General features: G+C 48.3%; 1 protein-coding gene across 6 annotated transcripts in view; it reads left to right on the forward strand.

The window, feature by feature from the left end:
- NIPBL (NIPBL cohesin loading factor) overlaps window positions 1-25,392 on the forward strand; it is a 2,053,700-nt gene that overhangs the window by 1,457,996 nt on the left and 570,312 nt on the right. For all 6 annotated transcript variants that reach the window (XM_069627143.1, XM_069627142.1, XM_069627145.1 and 3 more), the window contains 2 exons: window positions 16,583-16,636; window positions 16,782-16,890. In XM_069627143.1, the coding sequence (XP_069483244.1) occupies window positions 16,583-16,636; window positions 16,782-16,890 (163 nt within the window). The remainder of the gene's footprint in view (window positions 1-16,582; window positions 16,637-16,781; window positions 16,891-25,392) is intronic.

Here is a 25,392-nt window from a genome sequence, read left to right on the forward strand (position 1 = left end):
TGTGTGGTACAGACTGCTACTCCATAGGCATCATCTTTTCATGTGTGTTACATGGCACCCTCAGAGCAGAAACACAGGGATGTCTTTTAGACTTCCCAAGGGTTTAAATACCTTCTCAGGGATCAACTACGGTTTCCCAGAGAATGTAAAGTGAAATTGACTTTACTAGTCTTTCCAAATTCCTAGACTCGGCACACACCATCTTACAATGGAGTGCTGGAGGAGTTACATAGTATCCCCTGCGTCTAAACACTCATGTAGCATTCAAATGCTACCCTTTCCTATTGAAAAGGCTGGTGGCAGTGGTTTTACAATGAACTTCCATGCTGGTCTTGAGTAAACTCAACTATGTTGGCCTTCTGGTCATGCCAATGTTTGACCAGAGCCTGGCCTGCTTTCAAGTTATCTGAAGCTTCAGTCATCCTGTGTGTCATTCTCCTTCGGAGAATTAACACATAGTCAGTGACTCTCACTGGCTTTTGGGAAGGAGTGCTCTCCAACCCTTCCTTGATTAGGGCCAATGGACCTCTAACCGGATAACCATAGAGCAGCTCAAAGGGGCTGAAGCCAACCTTTTCTTGATCGACTTCTCTAAGCAAAGAGAAGGCATGGCAGTAGAAGGTCCCACTTTCTTCTAAAGGGTTCTTCTAAAGCACCTATCATGCTCTTCATAGTTCTTTTAAACCTCTCCACCAACCCATTGGTTTGGGTGTGGTAGGCTGTTGAGAACTTGTACGTCACTCCACAGTTTTTCCGCATGGCTTGCATGTAGTGGGGCATAAAATTGGTCCCCCTGTCTGGGATAACCTCCTTGGTAAAAATCCCAAGGAGGGCCTTAACCGAGCACTAACGACCTCCTAGGTATGGTTTCAGGATACCTGGTTGCATGGTCTCCCACAACCAATATAAATTGTTTGCCTGAAAATGTGGGAGGGTCTAGGGGACCAACAATGTCAATCCCTACCCTCTCAAAAGGAACTCCGACCATTTGGAGGGACACCAAGGGTTCCACGTTCTTGGCTCCACTCTTGCCAGATGTCTGACAAATGTGACCGCTTCTACAGAAGTTATCTACATCAGACCCTATCTTAGGCCAGTAGAAATACAGAGAAATCTTTTCCTTGGTCTTCTTAAAACTTAAGTGACCAGCTAAAGGAATCTTGTGGGCTAACTGCAGAAACTGGCGTTTCATCCTCCTGAGGCACTACAAGTCTCCTGTTGTCCCCGGGGGTAGATTCTATAGGCTCACTGTAAAGGAGGCCATCCTCCCAGTACAACCTTTGCTTCCCTGGCTTTTACCCTTCCAGCTGGGAAGCTGCCTGTTGGTGAAGTCCTTCAAGAGAAGGACACTCGCTTTGACCTCTGCTGAGGTCTGCCCTACAGGGGCCACCTTTTGCAAGCAAAATCTGCAGCTCAGGAGGGTCTTAAGGACCCAGATCTCCAAAAGGGGGAAGGTCTTCTTCCAGTTCTGTTTCACCAGTAACTGTTTCACCATCCTCTGGTTGGTCCTCCCACTCAGCCTCAGCTGGTGGAGGAGTCACAGGTGTGACATTGTACTGTCCTCTCGTGTATGTCCTTGTTTTGTGCCCAAGGGTGATGCTTTTCTTTCTTCCTGAGACCTTGGGTTTCCTCGTTGTCTTTCTTCCTTGAATTAGAAAGTTGTTCTTCCTGTGGGTTGGGTGTTATATTTACTTCTGTAACACCCCAGTGAGTCATCTAAAGTGAGCTCTCTGGCCTTCCTAGTCGACTCCTGCTTCCTTTCACTGGGAGGCGTGGGGGTGCTCGATACACCTCCAAGAGCTTTTAAGTCATTCCCCAACAGGAGTCTCCCAGGCACCTCATTCTGTACACTGACAGGTATTCTTAAAGTCATATTGTTGCACTAGATCAGAGCTGGTAGTATTGGAACCATCTGGACAGCGCATCCGGCAAGCTTAGTGGGACCTTTGGGTGCCTTAGCAACATCCTCCGGTTTGAAAAAGGTTTCATCCATCACTGTAATGCTGGCCCCAGTGTCTCTAATGGCAGGGGTCTCCTGACCGTTCGCAAGTACAGTACACTGTCCTTGTCGTATTCTTTGGTATTATCGGGAATGGAGTTATACATATCTACATTCTGCTGTTTCCAGGGATACTAAAGAAACACTGGCTGAGACTCCAATGGGGTCTTCAGCCAATACTTGGAAGTTTCCACTTGCCATTGCCATATGTACTTCTACCTCAGGGATGAAGGCTATGGAGGCAGTGTGGACCCCTGAAGGTTGACCTTGCATCTGGGATCCCCTTTCACATGGTCAGTTGACCCAGAAGCATAATATTTACCAAATGTTTTCTGGAATGGGGGCTTCTGCTGACCACCCTATGGTTTGGCACCAGAGGTTTCTCTGGACTGACTTGGTTTCCCATATGGTTTACCCTAATGTTTGTGGCCCTCTTTTGGGTGGTTGGATTTAGAATTCTTTGTCATCTTTCTTTTGAGGCTTCGCCTGATCCTTTTTGTGACTGGCGTCAGAATCCTCGAGTGGCCCTGTTGGCAACCCACAAGTCAGCAGCCTTTGCTAGCTTCTTGGGATCAATCTCTTTTGAGTCAGCCAAGTGCTGTTTCAGCTCAGGAGAGCACGCATCAAAAATAGATTCCAACAAAAACAGATTTCTCATTCCTTCAAAGGTAGCCACTCTGTAACCCTTAACCGATCCATCTAACTTTTTTAAACATTCACACACCCAGGTAGCCTAAGCGGTACCATCAGTCTTTTTGAGGGTCCTAAACCTCTTAAGGTACTTGGAAGTAGTTTTCCCAAACCTGGCTGTCAAAGCTAGCTTCACATTCTCATACTCCAATCTTTCAAGATCCCCACCTCCATTATAGCATCTTTTGCAACCTCGGGGAGCTTAGACAAAAGCCAAGGAATCAACTGATTCCCTGTGAGACCCTGAATCCCATGATAGTATTCAAAAGCACTCCTAGAAAGACAGTTCAGAAATGAAACTGAAACTGATTTTTTCTTTTATCGAGGATTCCCAGCCTGATGACGGGGAATATTCATGAGCATGTGAATCCTTGCCAGACCCATGATGGAGACCGGTGACCGGTAAGTAACTTGTGTTTTACTACACTATCCAGATCCAGGCATGGATGGCAGTGAACCACCTCTGTCTAAACAGTGACGAGACTGAAATTCTCATTGTTGGCTCGCCCCCATGCCTGTAAGTTCTCAATACACTGCTTTCCAAATTGACCAGTGTGCAATTCCAGTTTCAACAACAGTAAAGAAACTCGGTGTCTACATTGACGCCTCTACAACCCTATCTATACAAATGAGCGCCATTACATCCTTGGCAGCTTACGCAACCAAAGCCCTCAATGCAGCCAGACCCTTCCTCATTTAAAACAACTGTCTCACCATCGCCCGGGCTGTCATTGGCTCAAAGTTAACTACTGGTACGTCCTCTTTACAGGCAAGTCCACTAGCAATATCAGAAAATTACAAACTATTCAAAATAATGCTTGAGAGCAGCCCTAAACATTCCTAAAAGAGAACACATCTCCAATGCTAGAAGGGAAGCTCACTGGCTGCCCATCCAGGAACGGATCCACTTCAAAACGTTGTCCATTGGCAGCACCACCCTACCTCACACAAAGAATCAATAAAGCCCATTCCACTAGACTTAACAGGACCCCTTATTCAGACAGACTGCTCGTGCCTAAAGTGAGAAGATGCAGAGCTGGAGGATCTAGCTTCCCTTACTGCGCGGCCAAACTTTTAATTACCTCCCGCCTTCCCTAAGGGCGGAGAAATCCTACTGGGTCTTTCGCAAAGCCCTCAAAACCCAGCTCTTCTCCTAATCTCCACTCCCTTACTACTGTCAACCACCTGCTTCCACCCAATCAACTACCCCTTGTCTCCCCACGTTGGTTTATTCAGAATGACTAGTATGTATGCAACACTTTCACTGTGCTATTGTATCCCTACCTATTTATCCCTGTCGTTCCACATTTACCTTACTAATTATGTTCCTCATACCTGTACCTGACTTGTATGTGCAACAGCGCCTCAATGCCCCTGGGTTGTATGTGGCTTTACAAATGAAATAAATAAACCATCTGTCGGTATGAGCGCTACAAAAATGCAAGACTGACAAAATATGCCATCATGTCCTCACAGCAGGGTACCGCAGAAGAATTGAAGGAGACGCGAAGAAGAAGCAGAGACCGGTGCGCTGAGCCGATATTGGGACGCTCCGTAGCTAGCTTAGAGTGGAGAAAAGGATGCTTACTGAGCAGGCGCAGGGTGGCAACCCGTGCCCTTGAAGCAGGAGAAGGGTGTGGAGCCAGAACCGGGCCGCCCAGAGAAACTGGGATAATGCAGAACCGCAACATACAACAAACCGTCCAAGAAGGCTGGAAACTGCTCCTGCTCAACCGCAGATGGCCCAGAGAGGTCAAGACCCACGTGAACCAAGACAAAAGGTACGTGGGTGACCAAACAGGCAGAGTCGAGTCAGAAAGAAGGCCAGAAGCAGAAGGATGTAAAGAAAACTAAGAAAAGGAGGTCTGGGACCCAAAGAGCCATCTAAATTGCATGTCACAAACAGAGGTGATAGATAGTACCTGGCAGAATAGTGAAACGGGTCTATCGTCCAGATTGGCTGAGCAGCAACCTATTGCTAGTTTCCAGCCAGAGCCGGAAGGCCAAAAGAAAGGCTGCTTTCTGTCAATGCCACATAACTGGCCCTATTGCATCCACGCCACCTGATGCCGATACCATCTTTCAGTACCTCACAAGACGGTACAGGATTATTGCCAGCAGCAGATCACAGCGACGACCCTTCCACGAAACAATATCTAAATTTGACTGAAGCAGACACCACCATGATCTGCATGATTCAAGACGATGCAGTGATCTCAGCACCTGAATCATGTGAGTGGCCGTGTACTCCTACGTCTCGTTCCCTTTCCTCCATCCTGAACTTTTTTCCCTGGAAAAAATAACACTTTCCCTTTAAGTGTGTACATGGGCGAGTGCGCAACCTTGGGAGCATGCGCTCCTTTAACCCCGCCCACTGGTGCTACACCCCAGTCCTCTCTTCCGCATCGATGGGAGAGAGACGGTTTCACCAGTGCTCGTGGTGAAGCTCTCCTCGGACTGTAATTCCATGCGCTTTCCCATAGGCTCGTTGTTGAGTCTATTAATTCTGATACATCTTTTTTCAGAGACTAAGACTTACAGGGATACACCGTCCACCGGTGCCCCAGCCTGTCCTCTGTGCATGTCGTCCGCAACGGCTTCAGTATGTGCCCTTCGTGTGACGGTTGGTTCCCCACGTCGGTGTTAGACAGAAACCTGTGCAGTTCCCTCTGGGACCACTGCAAAAGATTTAAGACTACAGGTGTTTGGCAGTAAACTCACTTGGTAGCAGTCTGTACCACCCAGGTTTACCTGGTAGCTGTGGCTGAGCAGTCAGACTTCCCTCAAGAAGAGTTAGGCAGTATACCGAGCATACATAATAGGTACAGAGGCACAATAGTACAAGCAAACACTGACCAGAGCTAGGTGTAAAAGTATATAATTATTTATTTAAAAGACACACTCATAAATTACACTAGCACAGAAAAGGTAAGTAAGTCAAAACAGTCACTATTACTCATATGAACATCCCTAGTTATTTGTTGGACAAGTCTAAGTTAACACCACTTATTTCCAAACAGAGGTGAGCGCTTAACGTTAGATGGCATGCCAACAAGTTAGTTAAAAGGGAGGGAAAAGGCAAAAGAAGTGAAAACAGCAAGGCAAAACACTTTTCAGAGATTCACAGTGAGTGTAGAAAGGCAGTCTATTGAGGAGCAAGGAAGTTCGGTTGCCAGGCCCACTCTAGGGAAAGCCAGGCAAAAAGATGCCCAAGATCACACAATGTCACAAGTCTTTACAGGTGAGTAGAAAAGGTTTTTTCCCAGCTAAGAAAAGTTTAGTTAGGGTGTCCCAGGCTTACCCAGGGTCGAGAGCCGGGGGCTAAATCTACCCCGTACAATCGGTGGCAAGGGAAGCCGGGCGGAAAACACTACCTTTTAAAATGGAAAGGATCCTCCAGCGGGGGCAGTTGTTCCTGGTAGTGGGTGCAAGCCGCGGCGTCGTCCAGAGGAGGAGAAGATCTCGTCGTGGAGGAAAGCTGAAGGTCGTTGCACTACCAGGGAAGAAACCAGCCGTGGAGTTTTTCCGGTTAAAAGGATGTTACCCCTCTTTCGCGGTTGAGGTAAAAAGTGGTATCCCGGTTGCCGGGGTGCTTGGCACAGGCAAGGCGGCCACGAGATGCTTCAGGGCGGCGAAAAGAAGGCAGAAACTGGTTGTCCCCACCAGTCAAGGGAAGAAGACTCTCCGGCGGGAGATCTCCTCTGTCGTCGGGAAAAGTGGTGAGACGGTTCCGCAGGGCTCCACCGGTGGTGTCGTCTTGGCAGGTCGGCTCAGCTTCTCCCTCTTCGGCTTCTTAGGTCCTGTGGCGACTTCTCCAGATCCAGTCGCAAAAACCCTGCTTTTATGCAGCAAACCCCCATTCATACAGCCTAGCTGTCACTCAAGCATGCTAAGTGGTGAGCGGTGTGGCTCACCACTTGGGCCAATCACACCAGAGTGCGACAAGAGTTGGCAAGGCAACTCAGTCCAGGGTGCCTAAACCCCCTCCCACACCCCCTGTGGTACCCAGACAGAATGGCACCACTTTGGAGGGCTTCTGTGCAGAAGCCCGCCAAAAGTGGAACAAAGGCTCGACTCGGGTTCAGGGTTACTGGGGTGAACCTAGACGCTACTTTGGCGGCGAGTTCTGGCAAAAAAAATCCCAACCGGTGAATTTATATTAAATAATTAAACCGGCGGTATCTTTAACATTGCACCAAAAAGTGGTGCATTAAAATCAATGGGAAATCCCATTGGGAAATATTCCGGTGGAATATTTCCGTGGTATCCACTGCCACCAGCCAGAAACTCGGCGAGGGGGGACGGGACAGTACCCCCTCGACAACAAACCCAGGGGCAATCTAATTGCCCCTACCAGTACTTCCACAGTATGATGGTTTGTACTGGTAAAGTTCCTAAGTTAAGACTAGTAAAGTCAATGGGGACTTTACAGACCCAGGGAGACAGTAGTCAGTCCCAGGGTGTGGAGTCTATGTTTGGGGGTCTCAATGACACCCCTGTGTTACTGCACTGAGGGTGCTGTGTAACACACATTCAAAAACCAATGATAGCCTATGGGGAAAAAATACCCCATAAGCGCATAGCAAGTCACAGAAACACTCTCAAGTCATGCCCAAGAGTGAGGGTAAAAGAGTCTCACTCTTGGCAGGAGAAAAAAATAAAACCCAAAAATCCAGCAAAGCTGCTGGGGGACTCACTAGGTTAGGAAATTCAGCCTAAAGAGAGAATTCTCCCTAACAGTCGGACCTGCACGCCCTCTGTTTTCGGTGCCTAGGAGAAGACCATGGATGGGAAGGCTGCTCGACGTGTGACATGCTCACTCCCTGGTCCCTCAAGAACCGGTTGGCTCCATGGAGGGAGCTGTTCTCCAGGTCGCCGCCAGAGCACCTTAAGGAATGCGCACGGAGGAAGACAAAGATGGCGTGTATACTGTGTGTTAGGGAGAATTCTCAGACATGTGCTAATTCCTCTCTACCTTAGAGACCCCAGCTCTTTTTCTGGACTTTAGGACTTTTAATTTCTAACCTGAAGAGAGTGAGACCTTTTTTCCCACTCTCGTATGTATTTTTCTGTGGTTTGGACTCTGTGGTTTCTTGTGACTTTCGAGTCTGACAAACACCATAGGCACCATCTTTGCATTGTGACACACAGCACCATCAGTGCAGTGGCATAGGGTAGTCTCTTAGATTTCCCAAATGTTTAAATACCTTCTCTTGGTGAAACTACTGTTCCCAAGAGCAGTGAAGGGAAATTGACTTTACTTACATTTTGTAACTTTCTAGACCCAGCACCCACTATCTTACAATAGGGTGCTGGAGGGGTTACTTAGTATCCCCTTTGTCTAGTTTCTCATGAAACATTTTTATGTTACCCCTTCTTCAATTAATGGCTGGTGACAGTGGTTTACTTTTTACTACTATTTTACTACTATTTTGCGTTTTTTTTTTTACAGCGGGCTGGCTTCGCAGCTGCAGAAAGGCACCCATGGGTGCCCATTTTGTCGAAGGCCTTCTTGAGATTTACTCTGCGTGCCAAACCTGGTTTGGTCCCTTTGTTCATTTTGTCTTTGACAGGATTCACAAGAGAAGCTCGCCTCTGGCTCCAGTATGTCTGGCAGGGGCAGGAAGTGAGGAAGGTGCCCGAAACTCCCTGTACTTAATCCCCTTGGTTACGGGAATGCATCCATCGGTGATTGGCCGGTTGGCTGTCTGGCTTGGACCGCCACCCTGCTGTGTGATTGACGGGATGGAATGAATGGGAAAAACCGGCATAAAAGGCGATGCTTTTTGCTTGGAAGGCAGAGTCGACCACTGCACAAAGGAATCCAAAGAAGAACTTGGAAAATACGCCTGCTGCAACTCCCGGACAGTTAGTTTGCCCTGTGAAGCCCTACTGTTATCCTGAAGCTGAAAATTTATTTCGACTAGAGAAGCCCTGCAAGGACGACTTCTCCCTTGGAATTGATAGACCAATCAACTCCTAAGTGAACTTGTTTGGACATCCTCTCGGAGCTGGCTGTACTTCCGATGCTGCTGCTGCTGGAACCGGAGTGCCAGGGAGAGGAACACCAAATCAAATGGATCGCTTTTAAGTCTGACCCGAGCACCAGGAAGATCCTCCGGACTTCCCTGAAGCCGGACTGACCACGCCTAGGCCACCTCAACAGAGTGCTGGACCCCAGATGCGAGGAAAGTCTCAAGTGGTATCCGAGAACCGCAGTGTTGCTATTTGCTGTCATACGTGAGGAGCCGAAACACTGAAGTACAACTGAATTGAAGTTTGGCCATTGCTGCCGCTGACCTTCCCATTGCAGTGCAGGTGTCCCCAGACTTACTCCCTCTTGTCCCCATGACTGAGGCCCAGGAACACCAGGATCTGCAGAACTGTACAGGAACAGAAGCCTGCTGGAACAATTTCTTCTAACCAAAGGTACTGTAAAGTCTAAGAGAAATTACCTCTTGTGGTGTAGCCTTACTTGCTCTCAGTAGAGACGTGTCTTGGTTGACTCTGCAGAGTTGCTTACAGCTTTGCCCCTCAAGCCTCCCAGCTTGTGGCCCTTCAAGTGAATCTTATTCCTACAAACTTTTCTAAAACCATTGTGCAAGACTTTTACTTACCTGCAAAGAAGATCTTCTGCTCCCCTAGACTTTGTTCAACTAACATTGTCTGTCCTGGCTCCCTGAGAGACTCTTCTTAACTTTGACTCTGGCCTTTACCTTTCCCCCAGTAAAGGGTTACATTTACTTGATGTCGGAAGGTACAAAAAGTACTTACCTGTTTATGAATTATTTGTTACTTTGTTTTATTCCCACATCTAACCTGTGTACTTAACTCAGTATTGCTCTAAATGTACCAATGATAAATCAATGTCCACAGTGTCCTAGCTAATTAAGTCACCTGAAGGTATAGGAAGTGTCTATGTGCCATCCCCAATGGGTATCATCTGATTTAGAGGAACTAAAAGTATGTTTGAAGTATATTATAATTGTAATATGTTTTGCTCCCTTCTGAAGGATTATATAACTGGCTGTTAAATTATTAATTGTTTAATCAGGAAACCCTGAGTGTGTTTATTTGAATCTGTCACTGTGAAACTGTGTTACAGCCCTACTGCTCACATTGACCCCTCTTGAGATAAGCCTGGCTGCTCAGCCACACTACCAACATGTGTAGTACAGACTTGTACCAAAATGTTGGGTTCCTACTGCCAGGAGGTCAAGGTTGCTGCAGCCTTCCAAAGGATACTGCTCACAATCTTAACTAACACTGTTCAACAAAGCACCCCGTAAGGACGACTCCTTCCCGAGGAAGCCTACCAATGGGATGGGCAAAGTAAGCCCTGGCAGTGGCAATAAGGGTACTGAGGCTCCAGCAGCTTTCGGCCTATCGGACACATTTTGAAACACTAATGCATTCACTGCTAATGGGAAACATCCTTAAGGGCATCATACGAGAGATTAAACCGCCCATGCTTCCTCAGCAGCTGGCGCCAGTGAAGCCTGGCTGCAGCCTGTAACACCGATGGCTCCTGTAGCGGCACCTGCAGCAGCCTCTGCCAAAGGATCCTACGCTGGTCGACACAACAGACTCCTTAGACACGGGGGAGCAACAGGACACCGACGATGAGGTGCAGGACACACTTTCGCCGGCAACAGAATCTGTTCCACAACAGAATCGCCAGCCTAGCGGAGTACCTTGGCTTCCCATAGCCACAAAAAGAACAGCTGGAGAAGGGTGTTTCTGCAGAGGTTCTCATCAGGGCAGAGTCTAAATCCGGGATTCCTCTGTAAAAAGATGTGGAGGCCCTGGCTAAGAAGGGGTGGTTGAAACCTCACTCCACACAGCCAGCAAACAAAAGGCTATATGCCATGTCAGGCAAGTGTAGGGCAAAGCTCTGCTGTTGTCGGTTCACCGTCAGTCCCTGTCATCGCAGCAGCGTCTATGTGTGCAAAAACGCAGACTTCCTCATCAAGCACGACCACTTCTGCTATCCTGGGAAAGGTCCTGGAGGCCTACGTTATAGTCTATTCCAGCGCGGGTCTCCATCTTAGACAGGCCAACGCAGATGCCATCTTGGCTGTGGCAAACCAAAAGCTTTGGAGGGAGATCGCGGACTTCCTTCCGGACCTACCCGCCCACAGGCAGGCATCCTTTAAGGCTGGCCTGGCAGAGGCCAAGCTTGTGGCGCAAGGCATCATGAAAGCTACAGTTGCCCACATTGATAGGGCAAGTAGAGCCATCTGTGTGGCTACAGACATGAGAAGGATGGCCTGACGGAGGGCAACCAGGTTCAATCCTCGCATCCAGAAGTGGATATTAGATCTCCCTTTTGAATAAGGAGCTGGACAAAAAAAACACTGCTCCGAGACAGCCAAATCGCTGGATATTTTTACCAAACTGGCAGCCAAGAACTTTGGGCAGGGCCAGTCTCAGCCGGATAAGGGCCAGACCTTTGGTGGATTCTGGGGCTTCCAAGACCGCCGGGCCAGCAGCCTGACCGGTCCCCCAGCCAGCACAGGAGTAAACGCCAGAAGGCTTCACATAAAGGTTTCTTTCAGTCCCCCTCCTGGGCGCCAGCCTCTGAACCAAAGAAGCAGTGACGAGACGTTTCAGATCCAAAGCACCCCAGTAGGGGGCAGGTTGGCTCTCCACAGCCGGGCCTGGAGGGGAAGCTTTGTGAACGCCTGGGTGATCTCTAATCTCAAAGCCCCTTCCTCAAATCGGGACACTATCACTCCTAGCAGAGATTAGCGTTTAGACGATAGAGGAGGTTCAATCCCACAGCAGGGATTGGACTTTTACTCCTGCATCTTTGCTATTCAGAAAAAGAACCAGGCTGGCCTGCAAGTGGTCCTAGATATTACCTTCTTAAACTTGTACCTGCCGCTACAGAAATTCAAAATGGTGACTCCAGCTCTAATAGCAGAAGCGCTGTGTGGGGGAGACTGGACGTGCTCCCTGGATCTGAAGAACGCAAATTTACACGTCCCCATAGCACAGGCATATTGATCCTTCAGGTTTCGGGTCAAGGGTCTCCATTTCCAATACAAGGTACTACCATTCGGCCTTTACTCGGCACCCAGGGTCTTCACAAGGCTCATTAATGTGGTTGTAACTCTTCTACGGTCAAAGGGCCATCTTGTATACCTGTACCTAGATGACTGGTTAGTCAGAGCGGGGTCTACGGGGCAAGTCAGGTATTCAGCCGCCAGGGTCATGACCACACACTACGAGCTGGGGTTGTCCCTCAGCTTCCAGAAATCGCACCTCCAACCGACACAAACACTTATTCTTGAGTCTTCAATGGTACACGCAGATACAAATGGTGTTCCCCACAAGGGAAAAGTTGGCAACTATCAAGGCTGCTGTGGTTCACTTACTAAAGTAATCTACCTTGGAATAACAGTACCCACCAATTACAGACCCTTCACTACTGGACCCTTTCTGCTTAAAAGCATTGCCTATTTACAATGCCAGTAATTCCTTGAACAGCACTCCATCCTTGGCATCAGACAATCTGGTTTCCGAACTAAAAACAGTACTTAAACGGCCCTTATCGACCTCAAAATGCAACCTGACACAGGTATTCCTGCCATCCTTCTCTTCCTAGACCTTTCCGCTGCATTTGGCCTTGTGGACCATGACCTACTTTTCCAAAACCTTTCTGCGATCCTCCATTTCTCACCTAAGGCAGTCCGCTGGATCACATCCTTCCTTAGTGATCACACCTCCAGTCTTCATTGACAACCACTCCGCAGACCCCTTTGCCGTGTCCCGCAAAGCTCCTGCCTCTCCCTGACCCTCTACAATAGCTACAGCAAACCCCTCTTTGACATTCTTGACACCCTAGGAATCTACAACAACTTCGCGAAGATGTGCAAATTCTCATCCCCCTGTCTGGTAACTACAACAATGACTCTAACACCATCAATGAAGTCTTCTGGACTATCCAGTCCTGGAAGGCTACTCATAACCTCTGCCTCAATGACTAGAAGACAGAGCTACTCATTGTAGTCACACCTGTATTCTGTAGACGTGGAATAAAAAATGAACAACTTTGCTGCTATATTACTAGTATATATTATTGAGAGCCCCCAAGTGGGTGCACCCTCTCATCAGCTCACCAACGTCTCAACCACTTCACTTGTTATGGAATCAAGACGGATTCCAGAACCACATGAATCTACAGTGCCACATATTTATTACATAAACATATTCTTTTTGCCACTTTTCCATCATGTATATATAGTGTGTATAGGATCTTTGATTCTATTGATCTGTATATATTGTGTTCTTTGAATTTTTTTTCATTACCCTTTTTTTGGATACAGGACCTGTTTGTTGCTTGAAGTTTAAAAATGTTTGTATAGTAGTAATAAGTTACCCTTGAAACAACTCAATTCGATTCAGTGCCTTTGAACCTTTGGATTTGTAAGGATTTTTTATGAAGACAAAGGGAGATAGGTAAATAAAAACCACATATCCTTGAGCTCTCTATTCAATAGGGAACTTAATATAGGACATCCTAGCAGTGGAGTAATATATATATAGACCCCCTGTGTGATGTCCTATACTTTGCGGAGACAACCAATGATCAATATTAATATAGATTGAGCCATGAGGTTCATGCCTGTCAGGATAATACTTTGTTCTTTTATAAACATAACAATGACATAACATTCACCCACCCCCCCCTCCCCCCCACCCCGGGACCTAGGTAGAGGTCAGTCATTGGCTGGGGGCAGTATGACCCAGAGACCAGTGATTGGCTGTTAGGAGAAAGGCAGTTCAGAAGTGAAACTGAAACTGATTTTTCTTTACAGAGGATTCCCAGCCTGAGGACAGGGAATAATCATGAGCATGTGAATCCATGCCAGACCCATGCTGGAGAACAGTTACAGGTAACTAACTTGTTCCTTACTCACCGTAGTTACTTACGTACTCTTAGTCCTTAGTCCCCATTCCACCATCCGCCTCCCCTAATAATACCGGTGTCATTAGGCAATGATAAAGATTGTCAACGCGTCAATGGGGACTGAGTGGCGCCGTTGGATGGAGTCAGGGTAGCGATTGCTCCCAGGGCCGTGTTAGGCTAAGTTTGTATGCAGTACCCTCTGGGACCACTACACACAACTCTGATCACAGGCATAGGCAACCCAACCTTTGATATAAGCTTGTACTACACATTTTTGGTAGCGTGTTGAGAAGCCAGGCTCATCTGAAGAGGGGTCAATGTGAGCTGTAGTGGAGTTACACAGTGATTCACAGTTAAAAGTATTCTAATAAACTCTTACACTCAAGGTTTCTTGCATAAACAATTATTAATTTATCAGTTAGTTAGAATAAGCCTTCTTCCGAAGGGAGCAATATAATAGCAACACACAAATACACTTCAATACTGTACACTCTTAGTTTCTAAATCAGTAAAGACCCTTTTGGGATGGCCCACAGACACTACCTACACCCACAGGTGACTTCAATAACTAGGGTGCTGGAGACATTAATATCTTCCTGTTGGCATTTAGAATACTCTTAGAAGTTGGTAAAAGGCAAAGGGTATTAGAACAACAAGAGACCACAAATATTGTTAAGCAGGCAAATACTTTTGGATCCCTCAAGAAGAATCATACAATTGAATAGGCTAAGCCAAAGTCAATGGGCAAATGTCTTGTATAGGATGAAGCACTACTTCTAAGTAAATGGAAAGGTCTTTGCACAAGTTCGTAGGAGTCTGATGAAAAGAAGAATCAAATGTAGGGCCACAAGTTGATTAGGCTTGTGAGTTGTAGAAGTTGCAAGCACTCTACAGTAAGAGGTAAGTTCTCTCAGACTTTTTTTACAGTACCTTAGAAATGAAGAAAAGATGCAGCAGATGACTCATGTTCCTGTGCAGCTCTGCAGATCTCACTGTTCCTGGGCCTCAGTCGTGGGGACAAGAGGGAGGACATCGGGGGACTCCTGCAAAATACTGGGACGGTCAAAACTCGCAACTGGCAAACTACACTTTCAGTGGCTGTTCAGTCTTTCAGCTCCTCGCGTTTACCGCAAATGGCAACACCGGAGTTCCTGGCTGTCGAGACGGACTTTCCTTGCTTCTGGGGTCCCGCACTCTGTTGAGGGGGCTCAGGCTTGGTTAGTCCTGCTTCCTGGGAGTCCGGATGATCTTCCTGAAGCTCTAGGACAGCTCAAAAGCAACGCATACAATCTGGTGTTCCTCTCCCTGGTTATACGGTTTCCAGCAGCAACTCTGTGGAAATTCAACCAGCTCCGAGATGGATGTCCAGGTGGCTTACTTTGGAGTTGATTGGTCCCACCAACTCTAGGGGAGAAGTCGTCCCTGCAGGGGCTTCTCGGTCTATGCGAACTTGGTGTTTCGGCACTGCAGCAGGGCTTCATCGGGAAAACTAACGGTCCAGGAGTTTCAGCAGGCGTCCTCTTAAAGTTCTTATTCGGTTCCTTCGTCCAGTGGTCGACTCTGCCTTCCAAACCAAAAGACTCGCCTTTTATTCAGTTCTCTCCCATTCATTCCAGCCTAGCTGTCATTCACCCTCCTAGGAGACTAAGCACATTGATTTTCGGGCACCTCACTCACTTCCTGCTACCCCAGACACCCTGGAGCCTTAGGCGGGCTTCACTCGTGAATCCCGCCAAAGGCAAAATGAACAAAGAGGCCAAACCTGATTTGGCGCGCAGTGTAAATCTCAAGAAGGACCTTACCATAAAGAAATGGTGAAAAAAGACGACCAGTGTCATTTTGACAAAAATGGCACTCTTGGGTGCTTTACTGTAGCTGCAAACGCAGCCCGCTGTAAATGCACACCATGGTAGTTAAAACAAAACCACTGCCACCAGCCATTCAGTGAGAAAAGGGTAACATAAAAATGTTACATGAGAAGTTAGACAAAGGGGATACTAAGTAACACCTCCAGCACTCCATTATAAGATAGGGTGTACTGGGTCTAGCAAGTTACAATGTTAAGTAAAGTCAATTTCACTTTACCGCTCTTGGAAACAGTAGTTTATCCAAGAGAAGGTATTTAAACCTTTGGGAAATCAGAAAGACTTCCCTGTGTCACTGCACTGAAGGTGCTGTGACACAATGTAAAAGATGATGCCTATGGAGTTTGTCAGACTCCACAACCAAAAGAAACAGTATTCAAAATCGCAATAAAATACATGAGAGAGTGGGATAAAGGGTCACACTCGCCAGGTTGAAAAAAATCAAGTCCTCAAAATCCAGCGAGGTTGCTGGGGGTCTCTAAGGTGGAGGGAATTAGCACATTTCTGAGAATTCTCCCTAACAGGCCGCACCCCCAGGCTCCTCTAAATTTAAAGGGGGAAGAAGGTTTTTCTGGTGAAAAAGGTTCTGTCTCCCGTCCCTAGGAAGGGACGCCCTTTCAGTGCGTTAGTACGTTAGTCACCATGGTGAGTAACTTGTAATTTTTCATTTGTTATAATAAGTTTGTAGCAACCACATACCAGCTACGTATCGGTCTCATGCTTCTACAACCTTACAGTATTGAAACAGATATTTTGTGGGATTTTCTGCTGATATTGTCTTTTGACAGAGCTCAGATTCCACCCCGCCCCTCCAGTGCTGTGTTTCACCATTTTTATGTTGTTCCTTGTGATGCTTACACATCAAGGCTTAGTACTGAGAGTGACCATTATTTGCACTGACAGGGTGCTTAAGTCTTCTGGAATTCTGCAGACATGTGGAACATTCACTTAGTTCTATTGTGTGCACAGAAAGAAAATCTGTAAACCGTTGTTGTAGATGACTAACTTGTTAGATTTCTTAGTCCAGTCTGTAAGTATGTTGTACGTTTCATTCATGTTTTTATAACCTTAATACTCACTGTATCTGTATTGCTCCTTCCACTCTTGTTTTAGGTTGCAACATGTCGAGATACTGGCTATGACTGGTTTGAACAACTTCTTCAAAATGTAAGTGAAGGCTTTTCATATACTCTAATGTACAAGAATACATTGACTATAATATTTACCAGCTGGTTATTTTGAACAAAAATGACACAACAGGGTTATGATCTGAAATGGAAGCTAACTATTGTTTAATATGTTTATATCTCAGCTCTTGAAGACCGAGGAAGATTCTTCGTATAAGCCTGTAAGGAAAGCTTGCACTCAACTTGTTGATAACCTGGTAGAGCACATTCTTAAATATGAAGAATCACTTGCCGGTAAGCTCTTTATTAATTGTGCAATAAAACAATGCCTCTGTAAGGCTGCATTAAGCATACCATTTTAAAGTCTGTATCTGTTATAGATTTTTTTTTCTGCCATTGCGTTCGTCTCTGTTCGGCATTAAAGTGTATTCTCCAGCATGGGGTCTGGCATGGATTCACATGCTCATGAATATTCCCTGTCAGGCCGGGAATCCTCAGTTTCATTTCTGAACTATCTTTCGCCTAACAACCAATCACTGGTCTCTGGGTCATACTGCCCCAGCCAATGACTGCCCTCTACCTAAGCCCCTCCTCTGGCAGCCATCTTCAGATTTATACCGCATGTTCAAGTATTGGGAGTCCTCGTGTTTAGCACTCAAGCTTTTTTTGTGTTTTTTGACAGTTTATTCAATTTTTCGGTCAATTGGGCCTGGTGCTCCATCGATCAACCTTCCGATTAACAGGGACATGTTTTCGGATTCTTCAGCGCCCCTGAAGGGCGGGTTTCGTCGAGTTTCTTCGTGGAGGCTTCCAGTAGATTCTCAGTCTTACGCTGCGTCGAGGAAAAGGATTCAGCTCCCATGTTCAGGATTGGCTCCAGCTGCGGCTTGCGGAAAGTCTTTTCAGACAACATGCATTCCGAGTGCCCCTACTGCCTGTAGTCGGCGCATGAGGAGGAGGATTGGGTGTTTTACCACGAGATAGCCCCGCGCACGATGAAGGATCAGCACAGGCCACTGAACGAATGCCTACAGGCCAAGGCCCCTGCTCTGGGTGGGTCTCAGCAGCATGCCTCTGCAAGTTCCAAGAAGGCTGAGCGGGCTTCTTAGTCCTTTGAGGGCACCCCTCCCGTAGGGGTCCAACAGAAGGCTAAGGACCGCAAATCCAATGCCATTGGGAGCGCCGTTGCGACGGGCTCCTTTGCGGCCAGGGCACGTAAGACGTCTCCAGCCTCGGTCAACGCTCAGGATTTTCGGCCAAAAGAAAGTCTGACCATCTGGGTAGGCCCAAGTCCGTCTTACCGGAGAAGCCCAAGGGTGAGCGGGGCTCGGACCCTCCCCCCTAAGAAGAAGGCCAAGGACAAGGCGTTGGCGCTGACCGTGAACGCCCAGGTGCACCCATCGAAGGCCCAGCCTTCCATCGAAGGGGTGGCAGCGTCTCTGGCGAAGGCCACCGAGACCGTCCCACAGGATGTGACCCCTAAGGCCAGGGTGTCCCTTCCTCCAAGGAGGGAGGCTGCATTCCGGCCCATAGAGAAGACCCCAGAGAAGAAGATGCCCGTCTTCTCCACGAGAGCTTCACCACTGGAAGCCAAGAAGGGGCTCGCGGGGGTTTGGTGGCCCTCCAGGGTATGGATATCTACTCTGAGGAGGAGGGAAACGTAGGCAGCAGACCCTATGATGAGCGCGGCGTCGACGAAGGTGACTGCAGTGAGGACTCAGTCGAGGAAGAGCAGCAAGGCGACGGTGGCCTGGACTCCCAGCCGGGGCACCAGCTGCCTATTCCACCTGCACCTCAGCTTCCGCCCGCACCTCAGGCACCTTTCAGTGGACTATTGGGGAGAATTCTCAAAAATGTGCTAATTCCCTCCACCTTAGAGACCCCCAGCAACTTTGCTGGATTTTGAGGTCTTGATTTTTTTAACCTGGAGAGAGTGTGACCCTTTTTCCCTCTCTCTCATGTATTTTAATGTGAATTTTACCTCTGTTTCTTTTGGTTATGGAGTTTGACGAACTCCATAGGAAACATCTTTTACATTGTGTCACACAGCTCCTTCAGTGCAGTGGCACAGGGAAGTCTTTTTAGATTTCCTAAGGCTTAAATACCTTCTCAGGGATAAACTACTGTTTCCCAGAGCAGTAAAGTGAAATTGACTTTACTTTGCATTGTACTTGCTAAACCCAGCACACCCTATCTTACAATAGAGTGCTGGAGGGGTTACTTAGCATCCCCTGTGTCTAAATTCTCATGTAACATTTTTGTTACCCTTTCCTCACAGAATGGCTGGCGGCAGTGGTTTCCTTCCGAACTACCAGGATTTGCATTTACCGCAGCTGTACACAGCCCCGGTAACACTAACCGCGGGAGCCATCTTTTTCAAAATGGCGCAGAGCCATCTTTGACAAAATGGTACCCGGCCTTCTTTTTTTGGCATGTCTTTGTGGAAATGTCCTTCTAGAGATTTTCTATGCGCTCCAAACCAGGTTTGGTCTCTTTGTTCATTTTGCCTTTGGCGGGCTTCAGGAGTGAAACCCGCCTCTGGCTCCAGAGTGTCTGGAGTAGACAGGAAGTGAGGGAGGTGCCCGAAACTCCCTGTGCTTAGTCTCCTAGGAGAACCAAATGCACTATATGGTGATTGCCTGCTGACTGTCTGGCAAGGACAACCACCCTGCTGTGTGAGTGACAGCTAGGCTGGAATGAATGGGAGAGAACTGAATAAAAGGCGAGTCTTTTGGCTTGGAAGGCAGTCGACCACTGGACGAAGGAACTGAAGAAGAGCTTGAAGAGGACGCCTACTGCAACTCCTGGACCGTTGGTTTGCCCAGTGAAACCCTGCTGCAGTGCCGAAACGGCAAGTTCGCATCGACGGAGAAGCCCCTGCAAGGACGACTTCTCTCCTTGAGTTGGTGGGACCAATCAACTCCAAAGTAAGCTACCTGGACATCCTTCTCGGAGCTGGTTGAATTTCCAGAGTTGCTGCTAGAAACAGTATAGCCAGGGAGAGGAACACCTTTGCTTGCTTTTAAGATGGCCTAGAGCTTTTGGAAGATCCTCCGGACTACCAGGAAGCAGGACTGACCGAGCCTGAGCCCCCTCAAGAGTGCGGGACCCCAGAAGCAAGGAAAGTCCATCTCAACAGCCAGGAACCGCAGTGTTGCTATTGGCGTTAGACGCGACGAGCTGAAACATTGAACAGCCACTGAAAATGAAGTTTGCCAATTGCGAGTTTTGACCATCCCAGTGCATTGCAGGAGTCCCCCGACTTCCTCCCTCTTGTCCCAACGACTAAGGCCCAGGAACAGTGAGAACTGCACAGGAACAAGAGTCATCTGCTGCATCTTTTCTTCATCTTTAAAGGTACTGTAAAAAGTCTGAGAGAATTTACCTCTTACTGTCGAGTGCTTGCCACTTCTGCAACTCATCTTGTGGCCCTACATTTGATTCTTCTTTTCATCAAAGACTCCTAAGAACTTGTGCAAAGACTTTTCCATTTACTTAGCAGAAGTGCTTCACCCTATACAAGACTTTTGCCCATCCCAAAAGGGTCTTTAACGGATTTAGAAACTCAGAGTGTACAGTATTGAAGTATATTTGTGTGTTACTATTCTATTGCTCCCTTCGGAAGAAGGCTTTATAACTGATAAATAATTGTTTATGCAAGAAACCTTAAGTGTAAGTTTATTTGAATACCTGTAACTGTGAATCTTTGTGTAACTCCACTACAGCTCACATTTTTCCCTCTTGAGATAAGCCTGTCTGCTCAACATGCTGCCAAAACTGCATAGTATAAGCTTATACCAAAGGTTGGGTTGCCTATACCTGTAATCATAGTTGTGTGTAGTGTGCATTCAAACTTTGCCTAACAATCCCACATACAAGTCATATTTTCTAATATCAGTCACATCCATTAGATGAGTTAACAAAGTCGAAGCCATGTCTGTAACCAAGCTTTTTGTGTCTATACATAAACACAAGGTTGTACTTTTTCCCGAAACCCACAAAATAGGGGAGAAAAAGCACTTTCCACACTCTATGTGCAGCAATGCAGCCATGTTCTACTTGGGTCAGACATGGGTAATAAGGAAGACAAGTCAATTCTTTGTCTTTTTTGCAGTGGGCCGAGAAGGTGATCCAGACCACCATTGCTATGTTGATTGTCAAATGTATCCAACTTTGTTACCCATTGGCAAAGAAAACATTACCTTTCACTCCTAAAACCCACTCCACATGTAGCACAGGAGAAAATCTAGTTGTTGAAAAAATATGTGAGGCTGCAACTTGGGCTTCAATCCATGCATTCACAAAACACTACTGTCAATACACAGGCACGGGCTGATTCACGAGTGGGACAAGCAGGGTTTAAACATCTTTCTTCCACTGTTCTGGCATGTACACCAATCGCCTTCCTCATGTACTGCTTGCTAGTCTGTGCACAGCATGTGAATCCAAGCAGGTACCCAAGCCGTAGAAGACAAATATTACTTACCAGTTATAGTCTTTCTGTGGATGGTATCTGCTTAAAATCAAATATTCCCTCCCTGCAAGGAAGCAACGAGACTGACAAGGAAAGTGTAAAAAAAACTAAGAAAAAACGACATTCTTTAGGTCCCAACATTGACAGCTGGGTCCAATGATTTAGCATTTCTGGTCTGTAAACTTCAGAAAGGCTTCAGCACCTAGCTGGACTGCAATGAATTTCATGATGTTGGAAGAGCAGCAGTCGCCCTCAGGAGCAACCAAAATTTTAAGTGATCCCACACATGGTATGCCATCAAAAAGACAAAGGACCACAGGACAAGGACTCAACCAGGACTCCCAGTAAACTAGAAGATACCAGTATCACAACGTGGATGTTTTGCATAATTCACAGCACCAAGCTGAGCGAGATCCCAGCAACCGAAAGTCCCAGACCTGAGCAATGCAAAACTCTGAACTGCTTAGGCCAACCAGGCATCATGTGCCGTGATCTCATCTGTCAAGTCAAGATCAGATCTTTAGCTTGTGGAGCATAGCTTGACCAATGGCTGTTCCAGCAACTGTCTTGTAGCATCCTTCTGCAGCTACTTCATCTTCGGCTCTTTGGTTCAAGTGGTCGTCTGAAGAATGGCTTCTCCAGCATGGCGTCTGGCATGGATTGACATGCTCATGAATATTCCCAGTCGTCAGCCTGAGAATCCTCGATCAGTTTCAGTTTAGTTTCTAAACTGTCTTTCTCCTCTAAACCAATCACTGAGCTCTGGGTCATACTGTCCCCAGCCAATGATTGCCCTCCACCGAAGCCCTTCCTCAGGCAGCCATCTTCAGATTTTTACTACAGGTTCAAGTCTTGGGAGTCCTCGCGTTTGGCTCTTCCACCTTTCTGCGTTTTTCACTTTTTGTGATAGAAAAATGTATTTTTCGGTCAATCGAGCCTGTGTGCTCCATCGTTAATCCGATTAGCGGGGTCCTGTTTTTCGGCATCTTTTACGCCCCTCAAGGGCAGACATTGTTGAGTGTTCTTTTTGGAAGCTTCCAGAAGTTCGTCAGACCCTACACTGTGCTGATCATGTCGGAGGAGGAGGAGGACAGCGCTTCCTTCTTCAAGCTGTGCTCCAGCTGCATTTTGCAGAATGTGTTCACGGACTACGAGCATTCCCAGTGCCTGTATTGCTTCCACCCAATGCATAAAGAAGATTGTGAGATCTGCCGTGGCTTCACTAAGCGCACAATGAAGAATCGGCATGTCTGGTTGGCGACGTGGCTTAAGTCCAGGTCCTCTACCCCAGGTGATTCACAGGGGCATGCCTCTTCCGGATCCAGCCAACCTGAGCGGGCTCTTAAGTCCTTTGAGGGCGTGCCATCCGTGTGAGCGCAACGCAAGGCCAAGCACTGCGAGTATGCTTCCGTCGGGGTCTCCGTTCCTGTGGGTCCCGAGACAGTAAGGGTGCGTTCGTCTCTTGTCCGCATCAGTCTCCAGCCACCGCTTCGTCCAAAAGGAAGTCAGCTACCCTGGGGAAGCTGCAGGAGCCGCCGCAGAAGGCCAAGCAGGATAAGGTGTCTGACCTGCCTGTGAAGGCGAAGGCCAAGCAGGACAAGGGATCCGGCCTGCCCGTGAAGGCACAGGTCTTCCAGGCCAAATTGTCGTCCTCGATGGAGTTGGTAGTGGCCTCCCTCTCGAAGGCAAAAGGGGCGCTCCCGGCCCAGGGTTCCCTGATGGCGGCCAGAGTGGCTCTTTCACTCGGTTGAGAAGACTCCAGAGAGCAGGATGCCGGACCTCACCCAAGACCGACCCCTCAGGACCTGAAGAAGGGGGATTGGGGGGGGCATGAAGAACTCCAAGGAACTGGCATTCAGGGTGGTGACGACTATGGAAACGTCAGGACAACGCCCACCAGAGGCAGCAACACCGTCGACGGGGATGATGACATGGGCACTGGGCCCAGCTACCCTGTCTCCCAGGTGCTCCTGAGAGATGTCTCGCAGGATATCCTCTCAACTTTCCACACGCTGGTGTCGGAGATTCAGAGAATGATGCTGACGGTGCCACCAGCGGCACCACCAGCGGTGACCCTGTTGACACTGGGGCGACCACCGGCGAAGAGGAAGAGACATCCCACACCTCCATTCAAACCGTCGCTGGCCTCTTCACCCCCCCATATGCTCCCTCTACGGGGGCAGACATAGTGACGATGGCGGCATAGGAAATCGGCAGTCGCCACGGCCGAGGGCTTCTCCACCAGACAGTCGGATCCATCCATTCCATGATCGCACAGGCATCTGAGCTTTTCCAGCTCACCCCGGAAGAGAAGGAGGGCTTCCTGTATCGGTGCCTGGGGAGGAAAAGTGGAAGACCATCCTGACGGTCCTGTTCCTGGACGACGTTTGAGATGATTGGCTGGCAATGCTGAGAAACACCACCTCAGCCCCAGTGAAGAGAGACCGGCTCGAAAAGAAATAGTGCCTGAGTCTGCACCCAAGTGCCTGCGGTCTCAACCGTTGCCGGACTCGGTGGACTCAGCGGTCACCAGGAAGAAATTGTCATGTTCCGCATCTTCTTCATCAGCCCCTCAGGACAACAAGGGGAAGAAATTGGATTCCATGGGTAGAAAGGTCATTACTCAGCGGCGACAATGGTCAAGGCGGCTAACACCTTAGCGACCGTGGCCAGGTACAACCGGGAGCTTTGGTTCAAAATGGCTCCTCTCCTGGGTTTCCTCCCCGATGACAATCAGGTTGAGGGTTTGGAAAATAACCAGGAAGGCGAGGTGGTGTCGGATTACGCCATCATGGTGGCACTGTACATCGCGGACACGGGTTTCTGCCAGATGGGCAACAGGGTTTGCTGTTCCGACTGGCTCAAGGCCATCAACTTCATACAGGAGGTTCAGACGAGGTCCTGGACATGCCGTTTGACGGAAACCACCTGTTCGTGAAGGCTGTCGATGAATCCCTCCAAGCCATCAAGACCGACACGGAGACGGACCGTGCTTTGGGCACCCTGCAGCAACACGGGCCGTCCTTCGGTTCCTCATGAGGAAAGTCCGGCAGGTCTTCAAAGGGTTTCGGCAGTGGCTCATCTTCTTACCGCCAACCCTCCCGATCTTCGACCCAGGAAGCCAACAGGAAAATCTCATCCCTCAGCTACTGCTGGAGGTATGGGCCATGTTAAAAAAAAAAGGGGGGGGCGATAGAGCTGGTTCCACTGCTTCTCCAGGGCTCCGGAGTCTACTCAAGATAATTTCTCGTTAGAAAGAACACCGGGGGCTGGAGGCCCTTTCTTGACCTACGACCACTCAACAAGTACATAAAGTCTCCGAAGTTCAGGATGGTCATGCTGCAGCACATGCTCGGCCAGCTGGAGGCAGGAGACTTTCTGCCGTGGGTGAATCTAGAGGATGCATACTTCCACATCCCCATACACAAGATGCATCTCAAGTTCCGATGCTCTGTCGTCCAAGGCAAGCATTTCCAGTTCAAGCCTCTTCCTTTCGGACTGAAATCGGCACCAAGAGTCTTCACCAAGTGCCTGGCTATGGTGGCGGCCCATCTACATCTACAGGGGATCCACGTTGTACCCTTACCTGGACGATTGGCTCATCTGGGCCAAGTCTGAGGACATCGCCGTTGACCACACAGCGAGAACTGTCCGGCTGCTGACAGACTTGGGTTTCTCTGTGAATTATGCCAAGTCCTGCTTGACTTCATCGCAGGACGTGCTGTTCCTGGGATCCATGCTCAAAACGGTGTTCTGCCTGGAGGATAGTGGCCATCTTGAGCAAGGTGTAACGGCTGTTGGCAATGAAGATCGCCACAGTGAGGACCATCAAGTCGCTGCTCGGCATGATGTCATGCATATACCTGATTCTGCTCTGCAGGTTGCAGATGCGTCAGCTTCAGGAGTTCCTGGGCGCCCCTTGGGTCCAGGTGTCCGGAGGCTTCCACTACAGGATCGCACTCGACGAACAGTTTCGTTGATGGATAAGGTGGTGGGACGTGCAATCCATCATCGCCGGAGTCGGACTTCCTGAGCCCCCCGTACCAGGGGACTGTCATGACAGAAGCTTCTCTGGAGGGATGTGGAGCCCACACAGGATGCCTTCACACCAGGGGCCTGTGGCTGCCGGAAGAGAAGACGCTACACATCAGCGTGCTGGAACTACGAGTGTTGTTTTGGGCCCTCAAGTCGTTTCTGCCGTCCCTCCAGGGCAAAGTGGTGAGGGTCTTCACGGACAATACCACCACAATGTTTTACTTCTGGAAGCGGGGGAAGGGCACGAGATCCCCAACGCTCTCCAGGGAGGCGCAGGACTCGTGGCA

This window comes from Ambystoma mexicanum, chromosome 6p (genome assembly GCF_040938575.1).
Source record: "Ambystoma mexicanum isolate Mex_15411 chromosome 6p, UKY_AmexF1_1, whole genome shotgun sequence".
Lineage (NCBI taxonomy): Eukaryota > Metazoa > Chordata > Amphibia > Caudata > Ambystomatidae > Ambystoma > Ambystoma mexicanum.